This window comes from Cimex lectularius, unplaced genomic scaffold (assembly GCF_000648675.2).
Source record: "Cimex lectularius strain Harlan isolate CLEC.00 unplaced genomic scaffold, Clec_2.1 scaffold112, whole genome shotgun sequence".
In the NCBI taxonomy this organism is placed as follows: Eukaryota; Metazoa; Arthropoda; class Insecta; order Hemiptera; family Cimicidae; genus Cimex; species Cimex lectularius.
The window spans coordinates 1,215,788-1,239,112 of record NW_019392699.1 but is presented as its reverse complement, the minus strand read 5'-3'; the positions used below and the strand labels follow the sequence as shown (position 1 = coordinate 1,239,112).

Sequence of the window (23,325 nt, the reverse complement as noted above, 5' to 3'; positions counted from 1 at the left end):
TGTGTTGAGAATGAATGTGTGAGAGGGCCGATGGTGGAATATTGAGTCGTCTCTCAATTAGGTTAGTTATACAATAGGTGTAAAAGGAAAGGGGGAATTTTGAGGACTGCACCACCAATTGAAAGAATGAGTGAGAATGTGAATGTGTTGACAGCACCTGGACCCCAACCTCAGGGACTGGATGGATAAGATCTCGGTCTGACCCAGGACTGCCAAAACCCGAGGTCGGGTGATTCTCGGGGCCTTCCGGTGATTTTTTGGAAATTACCAAACCAGGAATTGCCGGCGCACTACGGAAAGTGATAAGCTCAACTCTGCATGGGTGTGTATATACATACATGTCCGGATTTAAGGTTATATAATAAATCCAAATCCAAATTACTGACTTATGAAAACTGAATAGTCTAATCCTGTATTAGTTTAACAGAGTGTATAAAAACGATGCGAATTCATAGATCAATGTTTTATTGGCGAGCTTTCGGTGGCTATATATAAATGTCATTAGGGCTTTACAAATTTTAATTAATACTTGATCCGTTAAGTCCTAAAGAGGATAAGAATTTGTTAGAATATGGTTCCTGTCAAATGCAAGGAAATGCCTGAGGGACAGAATCTTATCCGATAATTTTGATGTATTTGATTCCGATTTAAGCGGTTTATATTAATTTTACAAAATATGCTCAACGGGTGCTGAAAATTGGGAGGAAATCTCTTTTGGTAGTGTTCAATAGAACGTACAACAGATAATACTGCATTTTGATATAAAAAATTAACGGCTCCACAGCTCCAAGTTCTATATTCAAAAATTTATGAACGAGATATCAATTATGTAAGGACATACTAAATATTTAAACTTGTTTCTTAATATGCATAAAAGCCTTGCGATAAAAACGCCATCTGAAATGGCCGTGTGTGTTACATTTGAGTGTTTGAGCTGAAAGGGAGTAAGTAATTTGAATTTTAATGTTTATTTTTCCAAATTTTCATAACGGTAGAGACAACCAAATTCTAATATTTAAGTGAAATTTTACTGTCTTACTGTACAACGTTGACCGTAGCTGTGTAATTTCGGATCATCCTCACCCCAACTAACAGAAAACTTTCGGTATTCCATCGTGCTTGCACTACTTAATACGACAAACTTCGTATTCCGTTTGATATTATATGTTCGTTTGAGGTAATTACCGACCGCTGAAAAGCCATATAATGAAACGCCCTAATGGTTTCCGAATAATTCTACCTCCGAATCATTCGCGGAATTTGCTCACGGGGCCATAGGAGACGTGCGATAGTTCAAGCGATACATTTCAATACGTATGAGAGCAAAAGCAGCAATATTCTGCCCCCTCCAAAAATAATGTTTTTCGTTATCGTACAGGCAACCTTTTTCATTCAGTAGAGTGATAACTAGTCTTCCGTTCGTTTCTAAAAAAATAGAAGAAAAGCAATTCTGTAAAGCTGGCTTCTTGTGACATCAATTCCATGTGGATAGTAAGGTACTTTTCCATAATGCGTTTATATACGTTATCGACTCAATGTGCGGTTTCTAAAGGAATGCTAGCGCAATGAAATTAATTTACCAATTATTTTTACGATGTACTGATAATGACTTTCATTAATTCTGATAAAATCATCGTAACTTATTGAAACGCATATTTTATTAATAACATTTGACATATTTACATTACAGTAATAAATAAACATTGCTTCTTATCGTCGAAAACCCACTAGGAACACTCGAAATTCTCGTCTTACGTAAAATATATTTACCCACACTCGTGGTACGAGCTTCGGCGAAATGTGAGTGTTTTTGATTAATTGAAGTCAATCGTCGATATAGGGCGATAGCGGGGCTCGATCGCTCTTAGTTCGGAACACTTTCTTAAAGCTTCAATTTACATTTCTTTTTACGTTTCATAAAGGCTTTCTGAAAGGCAGGTCGGCAAATCGTTAACGACAAAATTACTGTTGATAGGGAAAACTAAAACGCATTGAAATAAAGACAAATTAATACGGTTTTTCATATGGTAAGGTTTCGACCTTGTTTTTGTTTACTTTATGGAGACTCGAAAAATAAATTTATCTACTTCAAACAGTGCCATTGTGACTTCGCCTTGTTTTCTCCTTTTTCCCCATTTTGTTAATTGTTAATAAGTTTAAAAAACTGGCGCCAACAAATTTTTGTAAATGGTGGATGAAGGAAACCCACAAATGAACAAAAAACTGTGTTGAAATAGACTTAAAACAAGGCCTCCCAAGAAATCTCCATTATTATAAAAGAATTGTATTGTAGTAGGAAGAGAATGTAATTAATTAAAATTCTTTTTATTGGTGGTATAACTATTTGTTGGTAAAAATATTTTATAATCTGGGTTGTTGGCCACTTTTGTGAACTAAAACGCCAATTATTACTGTCACTATTATTATTATTATTATTATTTATACTGTATATTCCAATTTATATGCATTTCGGGCCACGTCCCTGATCCCTCTTCAAAGTTACAAATTTTTTTAAAGTCCATAAATACTTTTTACACAGTTTTCAGTTCAGTTTCACTTTCAGTTCAGAAACAGTTTTTCTAATAGTTTTAATAAAAATAACTATTTATGGATTTAAAAAAAATATTGTAGTTTTTAAGAGGAAACAGGGACGTGGCCCGAAGTGTACAGTAACTGAAATACATGGCTTGTAAAAAAGGGCATTTTAGTTCACAAAAATAACCAACAGCCTAGATTATAGAATGTAATGAATTAATGTGAACAACTTAAAAAAATTTTTTTTTCATCAAATGGTAAATTCAATAAAGCTTGTGAGCAGAGAAAGTCTGGTCGGGCCGTCAGCTAAGGCGAGGCAAACCCTGTGCAGAGGGAATTCAGTTTCTTGGATACAAAGAGTGCTCTTGTATTGTGGAAAGGGTGAGCCCTTCTACATGTTGAAGCTGTAGAAAAAATCAAATTAGATTTTATAAGACTGTTTTGCAATTACTCAAAAACACACCAGACGCTGTTACATACCTTATTATGCACATGAGGAACACCAAAACCGAAATGGAAAACCAAAATATTTGCAATCCTACAAGAGAAGCACGTACAATTGGTTCAATTAATTATATAATAGTTTGGCCATGATCTGGGCTCAAAAAATTTGGCAAGTAGGCGTCCAGGTTGTGAAAAAATACAAAAGTGATAGACTCAATGAAAAATCAATTATTAACTAAAGACTACGATAGTTTATTGAATTGTCGATTCAATACATACATCAGACACATTCGTGATATCAATTTTGAACTTTCATACCTTAGTTAACTTCATATGTTAGTAGACTCAACGTTCTTTTTGAAATGCTAAAAGTCAAGTCAGATTGGCAACTAAAAAGTTTTCCAGGCAACTAAAAAATGTTCCTAACAAAATCACCCTCTAAAATCGAACTACCAGTACCCAATATCTAATCTTTAAAGAAAGTCCGGAAGATTTGATCATACATATTATGTTTCTATGTAAAACTTGTAATTCATTATTATTCAATTTATAGAATTCCTAACCATGAGACTAAATTTATGACAACCTAAGATTTTATTACAAAAGTATTCAAGTTACAAAATATATTTGACGATAGAGGTACAGATACACCTTTGTAACCATATAAAAACTAACAAATAAAAAAAAGTTCAATTTCTTCTCACCTTATAAAATAAATGAAGAGCAAACATTTTAATGCAACAAAACACACTTTACAAAATTTGATAAATTATATTAAATATTATAAATGAATGAATGTAATCTATTCTCTGGTAAAGTCTTTTACAACAAATTGTAAGATATCGCCATTTTCAACTTACAATTATTATTAAAAAAAGAAATTTAAAATTTCGAGTTTTTAAAAATTAATTTTTGCTAATTTTGAATTGAAGCTGCATCAAATAAACGTTATTCTCTTAATTATTTTATTAGTATCAAATAAGACTCAGCAATTGAAAATGTAAATACTAATGACGTGGATGAGTATTTAAAACGACCACTTCATCATGTTTTCTCTTCACTTAAATTTGAGGTCATTGCATTGACCGACGATTGAGAAAAAGTAATGGAACGACAGTTGTATTTACCGTTTCAAACATCCAGTTTAGAAAATTATAACAATTATTAAACTTATTTATGCTTTCGAAGAATTTCATATTTTACTTTGCAACATACAAACAACCGTACACTAGATTTGAGCGTATTATTTAAACACTTGTTTTGTGTGTTTTACATCTTTACATAAGCATTTACTTATGCAGCAAAGATTATTTTTCACATTCCTTAAAAGTTACATGCATTTGAGAAAGATGAAAATACTTCATCCCTCGAAGAAGAAGAAGAAGAAGAAGGATCGAGTGGTGTAAACGATTCATATAGTTCTAAGACAGTTTATTCTGTCAAGAGGTGTAATATTTTTCTTATGAATTATTTGTTTTTAGAAATTATATTTATTTAATATTTTATTATAATTTAAACATCATATAAGTAAAAGCTATAAATTATTACAGTTTTTTTATTACAGTTTACTCTTGTAAATATTGTTTTTTTTGTCTCGTTGTAGATGAATTTATTGGATACACTATTAATTTCTCCGACGCGATTGGTAGAAGACCTTTCCGTTTTTTGCTAATTCCCAAAAATTAAATGATCGGTATTTTATTTTATCAAATAAAATAGCATTAATTTTTGAAACTCGCTTAACAGACAGACATACTTTTTACATGGCAGGTTACGAAACATAAAGATGTGATTGTAAAGAAAAACGAGCTCAAGGTGGTTCCTCCTTAATTCTTGCACGACAGTCCTTACAACATAACTTCCACTTCATGGAATCCGCCAGCTCCCATCGAGTTTTCCTCCCCTTTAGGTCTGCACCCATTATCCTGTCAGCAGTATACTGCACCCCATCATCCATCCCTCTGAACCTCCCACAATAGAAATCCATCTTAAATTCCTTAGGGCGTCGGCTTATAGCCAAATATCCACAATGGGGCAGCAGAGTTGCAAATTCTCGCGGACACATCCTTCAAAACATAATCCTGACAGAAAACTATTTCTACATTTCTAGTGATCAACCAACCTATTGACCTTCTTATCCTGATCGCATTCCTGGCATCATAGATTTTTTGTCACGTCTGGGATACGACCCATCACCTCATCCATCCAGTCCCCAAATGACCAGTCATATGTACTCCCCTGTTCTACTTCCTAAATCACGAAAACGATTCCCTTCTGCCGGGCTCAGTCGATTGGAAACTAATCCATGAAATTCTGATTTCCTCTCTAAACCTAAATACTCCAATGAAAACAGACAACGACATAGAAGAGGCAACATTACACTTAACCAAAAATATCCAGCATTCAATCCTTCAATCTTCATTCCATCTTACAATACATTATTCACGACCTAAATAGGTTCTTTCGAATCATATCCGTTCCCTCTTAAAGGCTAAACTTTGGCAACAATCCCGTTTTCCTTACGATAGGTGAACTTTCAACCAGTTATTACTCTCCAACGTATCCAACCTCCACCTACTACTCGTCGCAGTACAGAAAATTCCTTGAATCCCTGTCCACACATGATAACTCTCTCTTATTCCCTACCAAAAATTTCAAATGGTGTAATTGGATTTGTTGTAGTCTCAACATTTTGGAAGTTGTAAGCGTTTTTATGTGGTAAGGTTGAAAAGTTGAAAAAACCTAAATTGATGAATATCTTCAAAATAGAGAACTTTCCGAAAATTTTCTCCTGGGCATTTTTTGCTCCAAACGAAGAGTAGAATCGATTCCCTGAGTTTCGTCAGAAGGAACTGGGACACCCTGTATATTGCAAGTCTGGTTCTCGAGACTTTGATCTGCTTAGTAGTAGCAACTTACTTTTAGTGGAAGAAAATAACAACCTTCTGGCTAAGGAAAAGATTTTAATAAAATGGGATCTTTGTCAATGCTTCAAGCTGAACAAATACAGATGTTACCTTACACCACCAACCTCGCAAACAACAGGAGCTACGCAGCAGCAAGCTTATAGTTCTGCCTCTTCTTTCAACCAGTATGTTGTAAGGTTTGTACGCCTGAAGGGAACCGATGTAAAAGCGACGTTGCAAGTGGATCCTAATAAGCAAAAAGAAACAATAACTAAAACAACTTAAAACTTAATTTTGAGATTTTTTTGTTTGTTTAAACAATATAATTATCAATCAGACAGCTAGTTAACTAAAACTGGGGCCTATTGCTTAATGAAATAAAAATTAACAAAAGGACATCTTGAAAAGAACAGTGCGTTTTGTGTTATTTCTCTTCTGTTTTATTTAAACGAAGGCTGATGATGCTCACAGGGTGATAGGTGTCTGCCAAAAATAAAAGAAAATCTGCTGAAAAGCTTTTTGAATTTACTTAAACAATCCATGATGATGTTCCATCGTAAAGAAGTACATATATTAAAAGAAATACACTAAATAGATTATTTGGAAATAAAAACTTCTCTTTTCGACAAAATTTTAGACAGTGTTGGGGGGAACTAATTATCCCAGAGGTCCTTTCGATCTAGCGATTTCGTTATTGAGTTTCAGTTAGAATGGCCTTGCAGCTACCGCTACTTTCGCCGTCAGGAATTTTTAGATGAAACAAATGTTATTTCTTTTTAGTTTCTGTGATCATTCCATGGTCAGACAGGGAGTTGTTACTCAAACGCCATTAGTGTACGGAGGAAAAAAAGGGATTCATCACTTATTCAAAACAAATTCCGCGCTTCCTCTGTCATTGAAAAAAAAGCTTTCTTAATTATTCATTGTGTACATTCATGTATTCATAAAACACACCAAGGAAATTTCATACTGGCACTCGTTTCTTTAGTAAAATGTACACAATGTTGCTTATTTAATGTATTGTTTAGAAGGAAGTTGATGTCAAACAAAGAAAATGCTGAATTCACAAGTGATGCAATATACAATTAAAAGTACAAGTAATGTACAGGACATTTGGATTATGAATAAATATGGTATTTTTCATCATTGAACGTTATCACCAGGGAATAGCAGATATTTATTTAAATCACCACTATCTCATTTTTTTTGTTTTAATATCGCTTTATTTAAATTTTGTTCGTATTTCTATTTCCTGTAATTAGTTTGTGCGCATTTTTCAATTTTTGGTGATTTTGGATAATTGAAGCCTAAATTTATAAAAAGCTTTTGACTTCTACTACATAAACGTTAAATATTTCTGGCGCACTTCCCGACCCAGCTTTTTTATTCGAATAAACAGCACGTATTTTTGGGAATTTGCTAAGAATGATAAATCACGTCAGATCTGGACGTTTTGGCAAAGTCGTGGCAGCAGAAAAAGTCAACCAGATTGAACAGTTAAACGATTCTAAATATAACACAAATATTGTAATTATTGTAGTGATCGAGGTTGTGGTCAAGGTTGGGTGTATTTCTTAATCCAAAAACAGTTCTGCCAACCTATTGAACTTAGAAAAACTCCGTTTAAGGAAACTTATCCACACATTAATTGAGTTTTTAAATACGACGATAAAATTAATAAATTTCCCTCTAACACACAGGTCAAAGACCCTATAACGTTTATGTCCAATGTAATAAACAAAATTTACTGCAACGTATCAAAGAATACATTGAACAGACTAAACAGAGGTTAAAAGAACGTACAGCAGAACACATAAGAGACAAATTTAACATAAATTTAAATTTGATAACCCGGTTAATCTTGGACAAAGAAAAAACTTGACGTGTGAGTGTGGGGTTATCGGTGGGTGCATTGCCGACGGCATGAGCATAGGTGGTGCGTTGAGGTTTTCTTCCAGGCTGGTGCAAATGTAGTAGAGGCCGGGATGGTAGATTTTTGGACAATTGTTGCAGGTGCTTCTGATCCCTGGGAAATCGTTCGTGAGTCATCTTGATTTCTAGTTTAATAGCACATCATTACAATTACAACTGTTGGTAGATACAATCAATAATTTATAACACAAACAATAATTTTCTTCACACTACAAACACGTTTAATAAATTAACATCCATCGCAACATTATTTCCTTTTGTAAACAATTCAAGGTGTACGATCAAGCTAGAGCAAAAACTGTCAGTCTTCAATTATATTTAAACGAATTTAATTGCAATTTTGTAAGAAATGGACAATTTATGATTGTTGGATAAATTTTTTTAGCCATTTGACAAGCGTATTTAGATAACGTTAAACAAACTGATAGAGAGGAGCGTTATTTTTAAACCAATGTTTAATTTACCTTTTGAAATTTTTCATCATAAGACAAGTTACATTCAGTGGGATAAAGACATAATCATTAACTGTTGTTTTTAAATAATTAATTATTGACTCAACAAGAAGTCGAATAAAGAGGCAACCAAAAACACACTTTCATAAAAAGTAAAAAATTCGATTCATGTAAATAAACAAAAAATCGTTTTTATGGAAGGATTTTTGGTTGTCTCTATGTAGAAAAGGAGGTAAAGGTAAAAATAAGTTTTTAATAACAATCTATTGAAGGAAAATAAGTATTACAAAATTATCAAGTTATGATAATTTCGTTTTTTATGAATGTAGAGAATGATAATATTGTTTTTTTATGAACGTAGAGATACTTTTGAAAAGAATAAAAATCTATATTGACGCAATAAAAATAAATTTGAAAGAAAGGATCATTGCTCAGCGCAAACGTGAAAGTATGCTAAGTGTGCTATCTTAAGGAAGACAATTTGATTCATGACCGATATAATGTATTTCATCTGATATTCCAAGTGAATTCTCTCCTCGATATAAAAACGTTTTTCTTGAAGTACTGGAACTCCACAGTTTTTGAACAGATCATATGGATAAACTGGCAAAGCTCAAGGCTATTTGCAAAAATAGACATATTTAAACTGTATAATCGGTAACAGTATCAGCTTAGTGAGTGGCATACCATATCCGATCTATTGCATTTATTTGCGGCTATTTTTGGTATTTCAGAAGGCTATTGTACCCTTCTAGCCGTGAACAAGCGTTTGAGATATAATGGACGTTTGGGGAAAGTGGCGGTTATTGATCCCGATTGTCGATAACTCGCCATGGATGATCGGCCCTAGAGTGCCAAAGCGTTGTCGTGGACGTTACGAAAAGAGCAAATCGAAACACGATTGAAAGACGTCTTAGCGATTGTTATCAATTACGCCACATTGATTAATCTATACAAAAGGTTCCATCGCATTCGGATTGTATGTTCAATATACAGGAAAAAACACTATAAATATTTATTTTATCTGAAGGGCTGATTTAGCTAGTGTTCAAGCAATTTTTCTTTTTTGTTAGCTTGGATGATTCTTACCCAAGAAAAAATGTAAAAAGTGACAATTTATCTTTTGTTTTGTTCATTGCGATTAAAGAATGGAACTGTCGAACGTCGACGCATCCGTCGTCGCCAATCATCATAATCTAATTCGGAAATTTAGCCCGTATGTCTCTCACGTGTCTTCCAGTCTGTTGAGGTAGCACGTCCCTGTTCAAGATTGCATTTGTCGGTTTGATCGGTTTAGAAAGTAGACGTAAGTCGACGTGGTGAACGGATAGCTTCAGAACTTCATTGTTACAGTGATAATCGGTGACTCGTCGGTTAGCCATTTTCAATAGAACAGTGCCCGTTAAGATTAGATATGACCGGTTAAATGTCTCAACTGAGTTGCTTAACATCAATGCATAATTTGCTTTAAATTTGCAAAGGTAAAAGTTAATCTCTGAATAAGCGTTACGAACCACCTTTTAGAAGCGTTAGACCGTAACAAAAGTATCTACTTGCCAATATATTTGTTTTGTGTTTGTTGATTGTAATCATTAAAAAAAGGGTGTCGGTTTAGTCGTTGATACGGTAAGGTAAAATGGTTCCAAGTTCAAAACCCGAAAAAAACAACTAAACGTGAGGTGATAACTTAGGAGTCAATTAAGTTGCTTGTTCAACATTAGCACTGCCTGACGCTTTGCTTCAAGTAAGTATGTAAAGTGAAAGCCGAATCAATTTCTCTGTATTTATCCAAGGGGTCCTTTTGAACGATTTTGCCCCCGAGCCGAAGATAAAAGACTTTTTATTAAAAACCGCCATACAATTGATTCCTATACTTGAAACTAGTGAAATTATGCAAAATTTATTACATTTCTGTTTTCGTTTGTTTATGACATATTTACTTAATACATCACTTGTAGTTGTAAATACCAAATAAATGTAATAAAAAAAAAATATTAAAAAAAGTTTGTTTATGAGGCAGAAACCATCTATATGTACCTATGTAACCTATGTAAGGTCTTGGTTGAGATAAAAAGTCAGTGTCACACGCGGGATTCGAACCCACGACCTTCGGCTAAATACGCCGCTACTCTACCACTTGAGCTATCGAGACTTCGATCCTCTCGGACACCAACTCTCCATCTCAACTACAACCGTTCGAATCTTCCCATTTTTTGCCATTTTCAATTCTCCTTTCTATTCTGATTGTTTTAATAATTGATCATTCAGTTATATTATTTTTATTATGTCTGTAGAACTTTAAAATTTTAAAAGTTATATTGAATTAAATTTATTAATGTTAATAGTTATTACAGTAGAGACAGTTTACAAGAACTCCGGTTGTATAACATATCGTTGAAAAGAACGAGATTGCTAGTTTCTCACCCTTTTTCAGAGAATTTAATGTATCAAAGCTCGATCCAACACGCTTTTGTTCTGGGCAGTCTCAAAACTACTTCGGACTTACAACCTATGGAGCAAGAAGTGGTAAAAATCGTTGAAAGTTAATTTCAGAAAACACGTAGTTTTACAAATCATCGACGACACTGAGAATAAGAGGGGACCGAAAATCTCCGTTCTCGATACTATCATAGTGGTAGAAAAAGGCGTGAAATCGTGTAAAACTTTCAACGAGTTTGAATTGTTCTTATGCTGGATGCAGGATTGACAATCTTCCCATCTCTCATATTCAAGAATTAGTGAAGATCCCATCAAGGATTTACCAATTTAGCTGGATATTCAGGGATTTAAAGACATGGACATGAACCTTACGACTCATGACAAAATAACGGTTGAAGAAATTGCAGTTATTAGTGTAAGTATTTGCAGGAATAAGTGCAGAAGTTTGCAATAGGGAAAATAATGCTGACGAGAAATGCTGAAGATCTTTTCGGCTAATTTTCTTGCCCAAGTGTCAATAAAATATTCACAGCGGTCAATATTATTAATAGATTTTTGGCTTGCAATAATAAATTTGCCTTAAGTTAAACAAAGGAACACTACTGATATTTTCAGTAAATCAATGAATTTTATTATTATTTGTGTACGTACATAATTTTGTTCGTTTTTATCTGTTTTATTATACAATGTGATATACTTTATTTTTTCTTTCGGAAGTTTGTAAACATGAATCATACATTTAACGAACACTGTATTAAATTCATACTGGTATACATTTGAAAGTACTAGTAAAAATTTGTATGAATTTTTGATTTATTTGTGTTTGTTCTTAAAACTAAAACATTATACCTATTATATTTCGTGGCCCGATTGACCAAATAATTAATTAATCTTTACGTAAAGTATTAGTTGAAATGAAAAAATTCACTAAGTTCGTGGTCCGCTTGACCAAATAATACATTACTATTAATTAAGGTTTTTAGTTGAGATGAAAAAAAAGTTAATGGCACGAGAGGGATTCGAACCCACGACCTTCTTTTTTCATCTCAACTAAAAACCTTAATTAATTGAAATGAAAAAGTTGTGTCACAAGCGGGATACGAACCCACGACCTTCGGCTCAATACGCCGCTGCTCTAACCACGATAGCAGTCACAACTGCAACTGTTTCGATAGCTCAGGTGGTTAGAGCAGCGGCGTATTGAGGCGAAGGTCGTGGGTTCGAATCCCGCTCGTGACACTAACTTTTTCTTTTCAACCAATACTTTACATAAAGATTAATTAACGAAAACATTATTTTCATTTCTTTGTCCATAAGAGTCATGTAAATGATAATATCTGTATTCCCACCATTTTAAAGTTAACTACCTCATACGTATGAGAACCATCGACTGTAAGAACCATGTTCTTAAGTCCCTCGGATGTTACAAGCAATTTCTATGTTGTCCTGTCACCAAGAATGTCTTGCAATGTGTTATAATCAGTATAAACATGTGCAAGTATAATAAGTGTAAGATGTAATATAATGCAATAGGTGTTTGTGTTGTTGCAATTTTATTGCACGATGGAGCAAATTGGCTTGCTCCGATCTTTCTGATAGTTGACGGGCAAAACACTGGTTTTTATTTCTAATTGCTTATTATATTACCCCACACTAACAGTCCGATGTTCATTGCAAACTCTTTAGCAGCTTACGATCACTTCATTGCCGGGTCAGTATGTCCAAGAACCCAGAAGAATACGAACCTCCTTCCTAAAGGAGCTAGTTTGTTAAGAGACATGAAGATGATAGTTCCTAATTTTTTTTTGTCCTAAAGACGTATTTAATTTTCAATTACTATAAAGTTTACACCTGCTTTGATATGTTGAGCGGATACAAATCAAATCAATCTGTTCGCTAATTGACTGTCAATGGCTCAAAAGCCGTTCACTCCGTGTTCAGCCAGTCGGCCGATGTTGATTATCGAGTCCGTTCACCCGACGTAGGCTCTAACTTTTTCCCAGATAGCCGTGTCGATTCGTCGTCACGTCTATCGGTGACGGCCCTGTTTTTAAATAGACGAACGACCGCAGATCCCCCGCCTTGTTAACGCTAAATGCTACCACGGTGTGTCAATTGGTCCGCCGATGCCCGCTACTCCGATAGAAAGGTGAGTTCGCCTCTCAGCATTTTTACCCTTATGTCATATATCATGAGAATTACGTACCACAGACGCAAATATCATAAAACTGGACAACACAATATTATCCGTTATATTTAAACAGGACACATTAAAACGCGCCAATTTTGCATACGACAGTCTTTTTACAGAAAATATGCAATACAAAAAATACGCAATAATTTCACCGAACGAGTGTTACGTTGAAATTACAACACATTTTACAGTTTAACAACAATGTATACACAAATATATAATGTTGGCTATCAGAAGAGTGGAAAACACAAGAACTAAGTCGTAGGACACTGTCTTATTAATGTGTGGTGATTAGTGACCGTTAGTCTATGATTATTAGGAAATCGTGAGATGCGGTCTAGTGTGACGTAGGTTTCAGAAAAACATTTTCTTTATCGTGCCAACGTTTCGATCTTACTGAGATCATCTTCAGGGCCTGAGATTTACAAACATTGTTTACATTTAACAAATACATATAGGATGTGGAAAAAAGTGAATTTATACAATGGCAAAAAAATATTCTTTTATATTCAATCAAAGTATTTCTACTCACTCAAAGTATTTGTTTTCTCCGTAATTATGTCATTCTTGCGTGTAGTGTTGAGAGTACCATTGAGATATTGCTGTTTTATGTATATATACGTTGTATTTTGAAGGAGAGGGGTAGGAAGTCAGGATAGAGAGACATTTTTGTATAAGGAGTCGGCTTCTTTGAGGTGAAAAGAACACAGCAATCCAAAATTATTACACACAGAACAAAACAAACATAAACGTAACTTTTTAGAAATGGTTTACATCAACAGAGATAAACACAGCATCAATTACAGAACAGACGCAAGTAAACTCAGTCGCAGCTACGCCAATATCATTAATCAATTCAATATCGATAACATACACATATCATCACATCACAAAAAACATATAATATAACATATAAAACATTCATCACATTCCACACATCAAACATTTTTACATAGTCTAATTTTTCAAAAATTTAGCTTTCCTTTTCCTAATTATCCAGTCTATATAATCCTGAAGGGATAATCTGACCGAACCATTACAAACGTTTTTTCTCATCGTCGGCTCTTTTCACCTCAAAGATGTCTTTCTATACCGACCCCTTCAAAATCCAACGTATATAAACATAAAACAGCAATACCTCACTGATCTCAACACGACACGCAAGAATGGCACAATTACGCAGAAAACAAACACTTCGAGTGAGTAGAAATACTTTGATTGAATATAAAAAATATTTTTTGCATTGTATAAATTCACTTTTCCCACATTCTACATGTATTTGTTAAATTTAAACAATGTTTGTAAATCCCAGGCCCTGAAGATGATCTCAATAAAGATCGAAACGTTGGCACGATAAAGAAAATGTTTTTTCTGAAACCTACGTCACACCAGACCGCATCTCACGATTTTCGAATATTCATGACTTATTAATTTTGAATTGAAAAATAAATTTCTTTTTCCATAGTTTTCAACGTAGTTTACCGTTAAGCAGTTTTTCAGAACATTTTTTCGGCTACAAATAATCTAGAGGATGCAACAAAATTTTATCGTTTTTATCGTGAACAATATCAAGTCAACAAAGATATAAAAATTGTATCGATCCCAGCTTTTTTTGTATTTATTTTATTTATTGATAACCGTACATAATAAATATACCTTGAGCAAATAGTATCGTTATATACAAATCTGACAGATCTGACCGACCAGGAGATAGTCGGATGAGAAACCAGCCAGTCATGGAACTCACTTTTATTTAGTTGGGAGGGTTAAGGGCTAGTGGGTTAGGATAGTTTAGAGTTAAAATTTAAGATGCGTGTTCGGATCAGATCCTTCACGAATGGGATATTAAGGTCTTTATGGATCATTTGATTGTTGACGTAGAAGGAAACATTCAGTACGGCGGAGAACTTTGGATTTAAAGAATTGAATTCGTTGCACGTTGGAGGATTTGGCCGAGCTACACAGTTCGACTCAGTCCAAATCGATCTGTTAAGTGTTTAGTAGTTAGCAGGTAGTTATGTGTGCTTACGTTGACTTTGGTCCCAGTCGTTTTTCTCTTCTATTCTAACTAATGTACAGTACTACCTCACTTACGACTAAATCCGATTGAGTTTCTTCATGTAATAAATCTAATAAATTGTTAGTTAAATGTATTCTATCAATAAATGTTTTTTCGGTGGTTCGTTCAATTTTCGTTCAATCTATCAAAATTAAATAAATTTTATTAAAACTTTCAATTATTTAATCTTTTTGTGTAAGGTATTGGTTGAAATGAAAAAAGTTTGTCACGAGCGGGATTCGAACCTAAGGCTTTCATTGAACTAATACCATACACAAAAAGAGTAATTAATTGAAAGAAGTTATTTAGTCAAACGGATACGAAATATAATGATTTATTAAAACTCATGAAGTTTTTTTATAGTTTAATTTGGATAAGTATGTTGTAATTAATGTAATGATAATGATGATATGAACATGGTTTGAAATACGAGTGTCTGGTTTTTTTTTTTTGCCTTTGAGTATATTTAATAAACAGTCGTAGGTTTTTAACAAATTGTGTGACGTTTACGATCGGTCGTACAAAATATTTTGAAGAAGAACGGAAATTTGAAAGGAGAATATTGCTTGTTTTTCTGCCCAGGCAGGCCATTTTTGTCATTTCCCTTGACCTATTAATTTCCTTGATTAACATACTGACAAATAGGAGAGCGGACTAGTTGATAATTAACACGCAGCGTCTATAAGAAATAAAGAATCAAAACGACGAAAACAAAATTAAAAAAGAAGTGGAAAAAAGTAATTAATAAAAAAGTGATCCTAGTTTTTTAGCATGAAAAGGTGAATTTAGCGTTCTGAAATATTTTGTTTCTGACACATAAACTTCAAATTAATTAACGCTCTTAACACATCCAATCAAAGTCATATTGTTTCAATAATTCATCATACTGTTTTAAGTATGAAAATTCTAAAATTAAACCAAAACAATTTTATGAAATTCTTTGTAATTGTTGGTAGGAGCTGAATATCTCCATATAAATTCCGCGGACGAAGCAATTGTGTCAAGCTCCCAGTATTGACAATTAAGTTCATTATTTGTCATAATTTTGGTTCTTAGCGGTGCGAGTGATCTGAAATCGACTTTCACTGATTTTTCTCCTTGAAATATCTTCAATTAGTTGAAATGATCGGTCATACGATTTAATAGATGATAATATTTACCGATAAGCCTGTTAAAAATGACCATGAATGGGTTGCAGTCCTTAGCTAAAAAAGTCTTTCGTTGTACGCCTAACGGCGAAATTGTTTTATAATGATTTATGTGATATTTGAATGTAATGTCAGGCTTTAAAGAAGGCAACAGAAGAAAAGAAAAACTCCATGATATCTAAAGATTATTATATATATGTAGTAATATCTGACCTAAAAATATACTTAAAATAAATTCGTATGATACTGGATCAAATCAACAGGCCATTGACACACTTAAAACAAGTTGGTCCCGAAACGATTACAAACCTACCCACTCCAAATCAGCGTGGAACCCAATTAAGTACTGGAATCAAACAGTTTTTAAATCTCTGAGTAAATTGTTGGAGAAAGGTTCGGGTCTTACTAACGAATAATCAATCAAAATTGTAGAAAGACCAAAAATAAGAAGACTAACAAGGAATGCATTACCAATATTTTTTTAAGTGGTAAAGTACAAAGAACAAGAAATTACGCTTGGAAGAATTAGTAAGTTGATCCTGAAGTGGACATGAGGAAATAAGAGGACTGAAGACAACGAACAAACTTGCAAAAGGAGTATAAGCCCATCGGACCAGAACCACAGTTAAGTACACCACGGGTACGATGAAAGTGGAACTGGACAAGTAGGCAGAGGAAAAGATAATTTTACACTAGACTAAAATGTCAGGTCTAAAGCAATCGAATAAGTGGATAATTTAAAACAGGAAAAAGTCTTTTTTTCACTCAGCTGACAGAAAACCCATTGCTCATTAAAATATCACCTTACCAAATGGAGAATATCTGCATTTGAATATTCTGTCAACAAGAATCAGTTTCAGAGGAGGACTTAGCTAGTTTTGTCGATACCACAACTTTCGGGAGGCAATAACAATGCCTAAATAAAGTTTTAATTCTTCATAATGCACTTTCCATGATATGGGCATGAAATGCATACCTTTAGGTAAAAGTGGACAGGTTTTTAAATCACTACAATCTACATGGAAAATCGTGTTGCAGTCCCGCAACTTTCAACCAAAGATGATCTTCAAAGTATAAAAAATATGTATTTATTGATTACTGCAAAACATAAAACGTAACATTATAAAATTCAAGAAAAAGGTTTATTCCTTAGACAATAGTGAAATTTGTTATTTCAAACATTTTCGTACAATTTCGTTTATATTATTAATTATTTTAATCAAATTATTGCAGGCGGTATAGATTGGCTATTTTTAAACCTTACTCGACGAAGAAACTTTATGCGAATATAAAGAAAAATATAAAAAATATTCACCGTCAGGAAAAATCATTACAAATTTACAGAGCAACATCTTTTTTTGAAATAGGCTTATGAGGCCAAACTATCTCTTTTCAAGATAAGGGAAGTAAACAAAAGGATATTATATGGCCCCCAGACCGCCGCTCTAACGCGAAAACTTAACTCGGGAGGGGCAAAGAAAATGGAATCAATGTGATACGAGAACTAGTGTGAACGAAAAAGAACCCTGGGGCGATGAATAGAAAGGACTGAAAGCGGAGAGTGGTATAAAGTACGTATTTCAACGACTTAAAATAACAATAATTGAGCCTATTCCTTGCAACAGATTTTCAATCACCTAAAATTAAATTTGTACCAATAATATTTGAGATCATTTCTTGTCATGGGACAGGTCTTCCTGCTGCCCAGAACAAATCATTTCTTGAGAGTTGTTGAAATACTTCAACTTTTAATGGCAAGTTTGATTCGTTTTGTGGAGGTTTTGAAAAGGGTTTTAAAATTGTTCCGATAGCCAACAATTAATTAGCCATGCCATTGTCCTTTTTATTCCCCCTTAATATGTAATTTGTATATATTATCTTTCTGAAAACAAATATATTTCAATCAATAACTCAGTTTCGATGTGATTATCTTCCAGTAACAAATTTTCTGGATGATCTATGGTTGATTCACTGAAAAACTCAATATTTTTTGAATTAGCATGGATTGACTTGGCATAGTCACACATTCTTCGCCTATCTCGAGTTCATTTGTTGCTTCAAAAACCCGTACGAAGTTTGTAATTTAAACTTAATCATTTTGAACTGCCTTGTCAAAATAGACGCTATTATTATTATTAATTTTTAAAGGCGTTTTAATGTCATTTCACGCCGTACCCCTTAAACCGTCTATCTTCGGTTAGCTATATCCCTTTCTTTATATCTGAGTGCTGTAAAGCTCTGACTGCAAACATTCATTCATAAACTAATCTATTCTATTGCCATCCAAAGCTTGAATTTATCTTTTTAAAATTCTTAATTTGGAAGGCCAAATGTATGCAAAAGCCCATTTTAAATTATAAAATTTAGAAATGTTGTGCAACTAAAATATTCAACTGATTATAGCCGTTTTATTCAAATAAAGCCTTGTGAAAATCAGGACCTTAAAGACCTTCAACCTTAAAATATAGACCAAACTTTAATTTAAAAAAATTTGCTCATTTTAATTTGATATGTCTGTAAAAGTAATTCTGTTCTGTTTAAATAGTCCCTAAGTTTTATAAATCGTCTAAAATGACGAGCCTTTCGGATCATGAAGGAATGTTCCCATAAATCTTTTAGGGCGTTGATTTTAATATTCCGGATAGTACTTAAGGCGCTTCCTCCGATTAAATTTCGTAACTCTCCTTATTTTGTATGATTATTTGGAGATCGTGATATGCCCCTGGTGTGACTTAGGTTTTAGAAAAACATTTTCTTTATCGTGCAACGTTTCGATCTTTATTGAGATCATCTTCAGGGCTCAAAGTGTTTGTTTTCTGTGCAGATGTGTCATTATTGTGTGTTGTGTTGAGAGTGCTTATTTTGTATGTTTAGTCCAAGAAGTGAAGATTCTGCTGATCTTTGGCTTTTCTTTCATACCAATTTTAACGTTTGCGTAATACGGCTGTGCTTAATTGTCCTTAAGTTCTAGGAAAGGCCCCAAGACGGTCTTTTTTCTTAATTCCGGTTCTCATCATGAATTGTACGATCTAAATATCAAATTGTGATAAATTTTTTGCCCGAAAATTCAATGCATTTTCAGTAGTTCAGATATCACATTTCCGCTACGGTTTTTGAGTTGAAATTAGGAAAGCGCAAGCGGACCGAAAAATTACATTTTCAACTGCACCATTTTTAGGTGATGACACCTTAGGATCTTGAGACACCGGGGAGATGGAATTGCGGAAAACTGTATTGTGGTAACGATCAGGTAGAAACGGTGACGGCGCTTCCTTTTGTCCTTTTGCCGCGAAACTGGTTTCTACAAGGTGAAGACAATCACGGGTACAATACCGAATTAAGAGGTTTGAAATTGTCAGCACACGGTCTCCAAATGGAAATTAAAACACATTTTATTCTTCGACGTACACTACACGTCGCTCTTGAAGCGCAAGAAAACAATTACGTGATACTGGGTGTGTTACATGGTTAAGGGAATTGGCCAACTTTAAATCGATTTATTATTTTCCATAGAAAAAAATTATAAGAATAGTATCATAAATAAATGACATTTATTTACATTCGGCTATACATAGAATCTGGATTTTGGTATGTCAGGTTTAAAAAACAAATTCAATTGTTATCTTCCGAGCTTTCGACCTATTATAAAGTCATCAAGGGAAAAACCAATTAAATTTTTAATTAAAAAAAAAAAAATTTCAACTTTTTTTTAATAGTTCAACAAGTTTAGGTATTTGGCGCCAACAAACCGACCATTTTTGGTTTCTATTTCAAAATGTTCAAAATGTGCTCACAATCTTCAATAGTCAGAAAGAAAAAGTGATAGATTAAGGTCAACTTTCTGAAATGTCTGAACCCGGTAAAAAATGGTTCTTCTTTCCAGTAGTCTAATGAGACTAGTGTGAGGGTGGCCTACTTATGGGAATGGCAGATGTAATCGAAAATGTCAAACCTTGTTACATACAAAAGAAAAATTACTGTTCCTCTTTATTTTTTAGTTGATTGTCTTTTCTTTGATACTAGATTTGGACAAAACAAAAAGCTGGGATCTTACATGAAACAAGTGATTTGTTAGTCTTGCTGTTTGATTTTCAATAAAAAATATGCTGTTGGTATATTGAATATCTTGCTATTTTATTGCTTCATCATCCAGTTTTTATCGATTGATATCACAATAGTTCAAGTCATTAGAGCAGCAATGTATTGAGCCAAAGGACATGGGTTCGAATCCTGCTTTTGACAATAATTTTTTCATCTCAACCAAGACCTTAGATAAAAAGTATAATCAATTGTAATAATTAATACAGTCAATTATGACTGCTAAACATATATGTATTAGTATAATAATTACAGAAGTAATTACTTTGCTAACAGATCCCTGCAGCCACTTCATAAGTCGCTGAGAATTGAATCCTGATTACAGGATATGTAAAAATATGGCAAAGAGGGAAAATTACATATTATTAGATAATAGAAGTTTGCTTCAAATATCATGTAATCATTGAAAATAAGGTAAAAAGAGGGAAAATTTGACAGGTTGTAGGTTTTGATGAGGAGAACAAATATTCTTATTTTATAAAGTAAGCTTTGTTTCACTCACCTTTCTATAATTTAATAAAAAAAGCAGACAAATGATTTCATATTCCTGAATTGTAAAAATATAATAATATATTTTTTTAGAGAGCCAGCGAGGATGGTGGGTGGGGAACGGACTAGAGCCTATCGTTATGGCATGACATTGTTGTGTGTCGGTGCTCTTTTCAACTGGCTTGGCCTATCAGACTCCGAGCACACTTCCGACCCAGTAAGGTTCATAGGATACACATGCCTGGCTTCAGGAGCGCTTCTAGTATTTATGGCCATATGCTTTTGGGCCAATGCCTCACAAAGGAATCCACATAATCAGGTTGATTTTACTTGGTAGTTATTATCATTCATACTGTGAATTGATGCACTTAAAATTGTTCTCCTGTTATCAGATCAGACCTGAGGAAAATGAAGGAATTGATGTTGTCGTCAATATGGAACCACATGGGAGACATCACAACAACAGAGAAAAACCACCAGAATACGATGCTGTTGCTGATTTACCTCCAAGTTATGATGATGCAATCAAATTGTCTCCAGCCTATCTTCAGGCACCGGGGTAAAGACAGACTTTCTACTATTAAATAATACTAACTTAAGCTATGACATATAACAATCTTGATATTTACAGTATTATTCGTAAAACAATTTAAAATAAAAGCTTATTTTGTAAAAATAAAACTTCTTCTTACTCATTCTTAAAGGGATCCAACTAATTTTTCGTCTAACTGTTATAAACTGCAGTTCCATAAAAATAAGTGTTTTATAGAACACTATTTTACTATTGCTTAATTGAAGGAATGGAAAAAATATTTATAAAATTCATAATATATAACTGAATCTTATTTAAAAAAAAATAAATAAATAAAAATAATGTCTGGTTGTTGTCTTTTTTTTCAGGCAAAGTACAGATAGATTATCAGATGTAGCTGTTCCAACGCTAGGAGCTGCAAGCAAACCTTCAGACAATGTTTTGGTTAAATCCGTTGATTCATCGCCTCTTTCAAGAGTGATAAGACTTAGTTCGCGTTTTCTTAGAAGGACTCTTTCAAATGTTGACAATCGAGGTGATGAGGAGTTGCCAAGAACAAGCACCATGCACAGATCAAACTCTGCCAACGATATGAAAAGCACATAAAGCATAATCATATGCTTAGAAATATCATTCATTTAATTCTAAAATGGATCTACAAGGTTTACATTTGCTAATTCTTTCAAGAAGATTGGTGACTGTTATGAGTGTGTCAAGAACATTGTGATATGCCAGAGTCAAATACTGTTAAACAGGCAGTTAGTTATTCACTTTTGAATATATTCTGGAAATAAAAAATAAAATAAAATATTATTTAAGTTTAGAGAGAATAGTTAGCAAGCTGATGTCTTTTGGTCACAAATGACTCAAGAATAAACAATATCAACTAAATAAAAAATAGTACATTGACAAAAAAGAAGTATTCTTAACATTTGATATTGTTGTACTCACTAATAATTGTTAAATAACAATGAAGGGTTCCCTTCTAAAATTTAATTATTGTTTTCTTATTAAATTGTGAATTATGTAAAACATACATATCAAGCTTATCTCAACAACTCCAAAGTATTAGTAAACATTTTTAAGAAATTAAACAACCTTTTAAGACTGAATTGTAATTTGATGTAGAAAAGTTTTAATTTTCCGAATTTCTATATGAAGTTTGTGATTTTCCTAGTGTTTAAAAATAAAAATTTTTAAATATGGTATTTAGTATATCAAATTTAGTTAATTTTTGATGCACTGTGATAATAGTTGAATAAGGATTTAATTCTACCTACAAGAGAGAACCTTAGGTAATATCAGCAATATAAGTAGAATCAATTTTGTTTTTGAGATGACTGTAACAAGGTTATGAGGCTATATAAACAAAAATAAAATACTAAAATTACAAAACATCATTTCAAATTTAACAAAAGATTTCAACAATTTTTCAGAAAAGGACCATTACTCAATAACTCAAAAAAATATATATCACATCACAAAACACATAATGAAAAAATAAACAATAAACATAAATAATAACTCAATGAAATGATAATTTAAAATTAGAAAATATTTACTCTTTAATTAAAATAAATTAGGACTAGGCAGTTGATGTAGTATGAATTTGGCTAATGTAGAGTTGTCATGTAATGCAATTCTGAAAAAATGTTACAATTAGAGGTTATAACTAAATTAAAAATTGTCATGAATCAGTAAATGAAATATGTTAAATACAGGAAATGGTGGTCTGCTGAAGAGGTACAGTTGTAATTGATTGAAGATTTAAATTAATTAAATGTATCTTTGTCTTGGAGTATACGGTTCCAAAGGAAAAAAAGTAAATTTTAGTGTCCTCAAATTAATTCCATAATGTGTTGTGCAAAAAATTCATTAAACTGCGTTATGTAAAAAAACCAATAACAGTTTCATTTTTCGATTCGATTAAAAAAATTTGATAATATGCAGCTTCTAAAGATTTTCGTTAAAAAAATATTTGCGACCCCATTCTCAGTCGAAGTTGTTACCTGTCCATTTCAAAGCAAAAACATTGAGTACGGGTACCACAAGGAATATGGAGCACTCTTGGGTAGTGTGAATGCTAACCAGATTATC

General features: G+C 33.1%; 1 protein-coding gene across 4 annotated transcripts in view; it reads left to right on the top strand.

Moving 5' to 3' along the window:
• LOC106664621 overlaps positions 1-23,075 on the top strand; it is a 28,521-nt gene extending 5,446 nt beyond the window's left edge. For 2 of the 4 annotated variants that reach the window (XM_014390528.2, XM_014390529.2), the window contains exons 2-4: positions 20,790-21,015; positions 21,089-21,255; positions 21,597-23,075. In XM_014390528.2, coding sequence (XP_014246014.1) covers positions 20,803-21,015; positions 21,089-21,255; positions 21,597-21,834 — 618 coding nt within the window. In that variant the 5' untranslated portion in view covers positions 20,790-20,802 and the 3' untranslated portion in view covers positions 21,835-23,075. Of the gene's footprint in view, positions 1-1,398; positions 1,497-17,531; positions 17,681-20,789; positions 21,016-21,088; positions 21,256-21,596 lie in introns of those variants that run through there. The other 2 variants (XM_014390524.2, XM_014390525.2) reach the window with 2 other exon arrangements.
• The last annotated feature ends 250 nt before the right edge of the window (positions 23,076-23,325 follow it).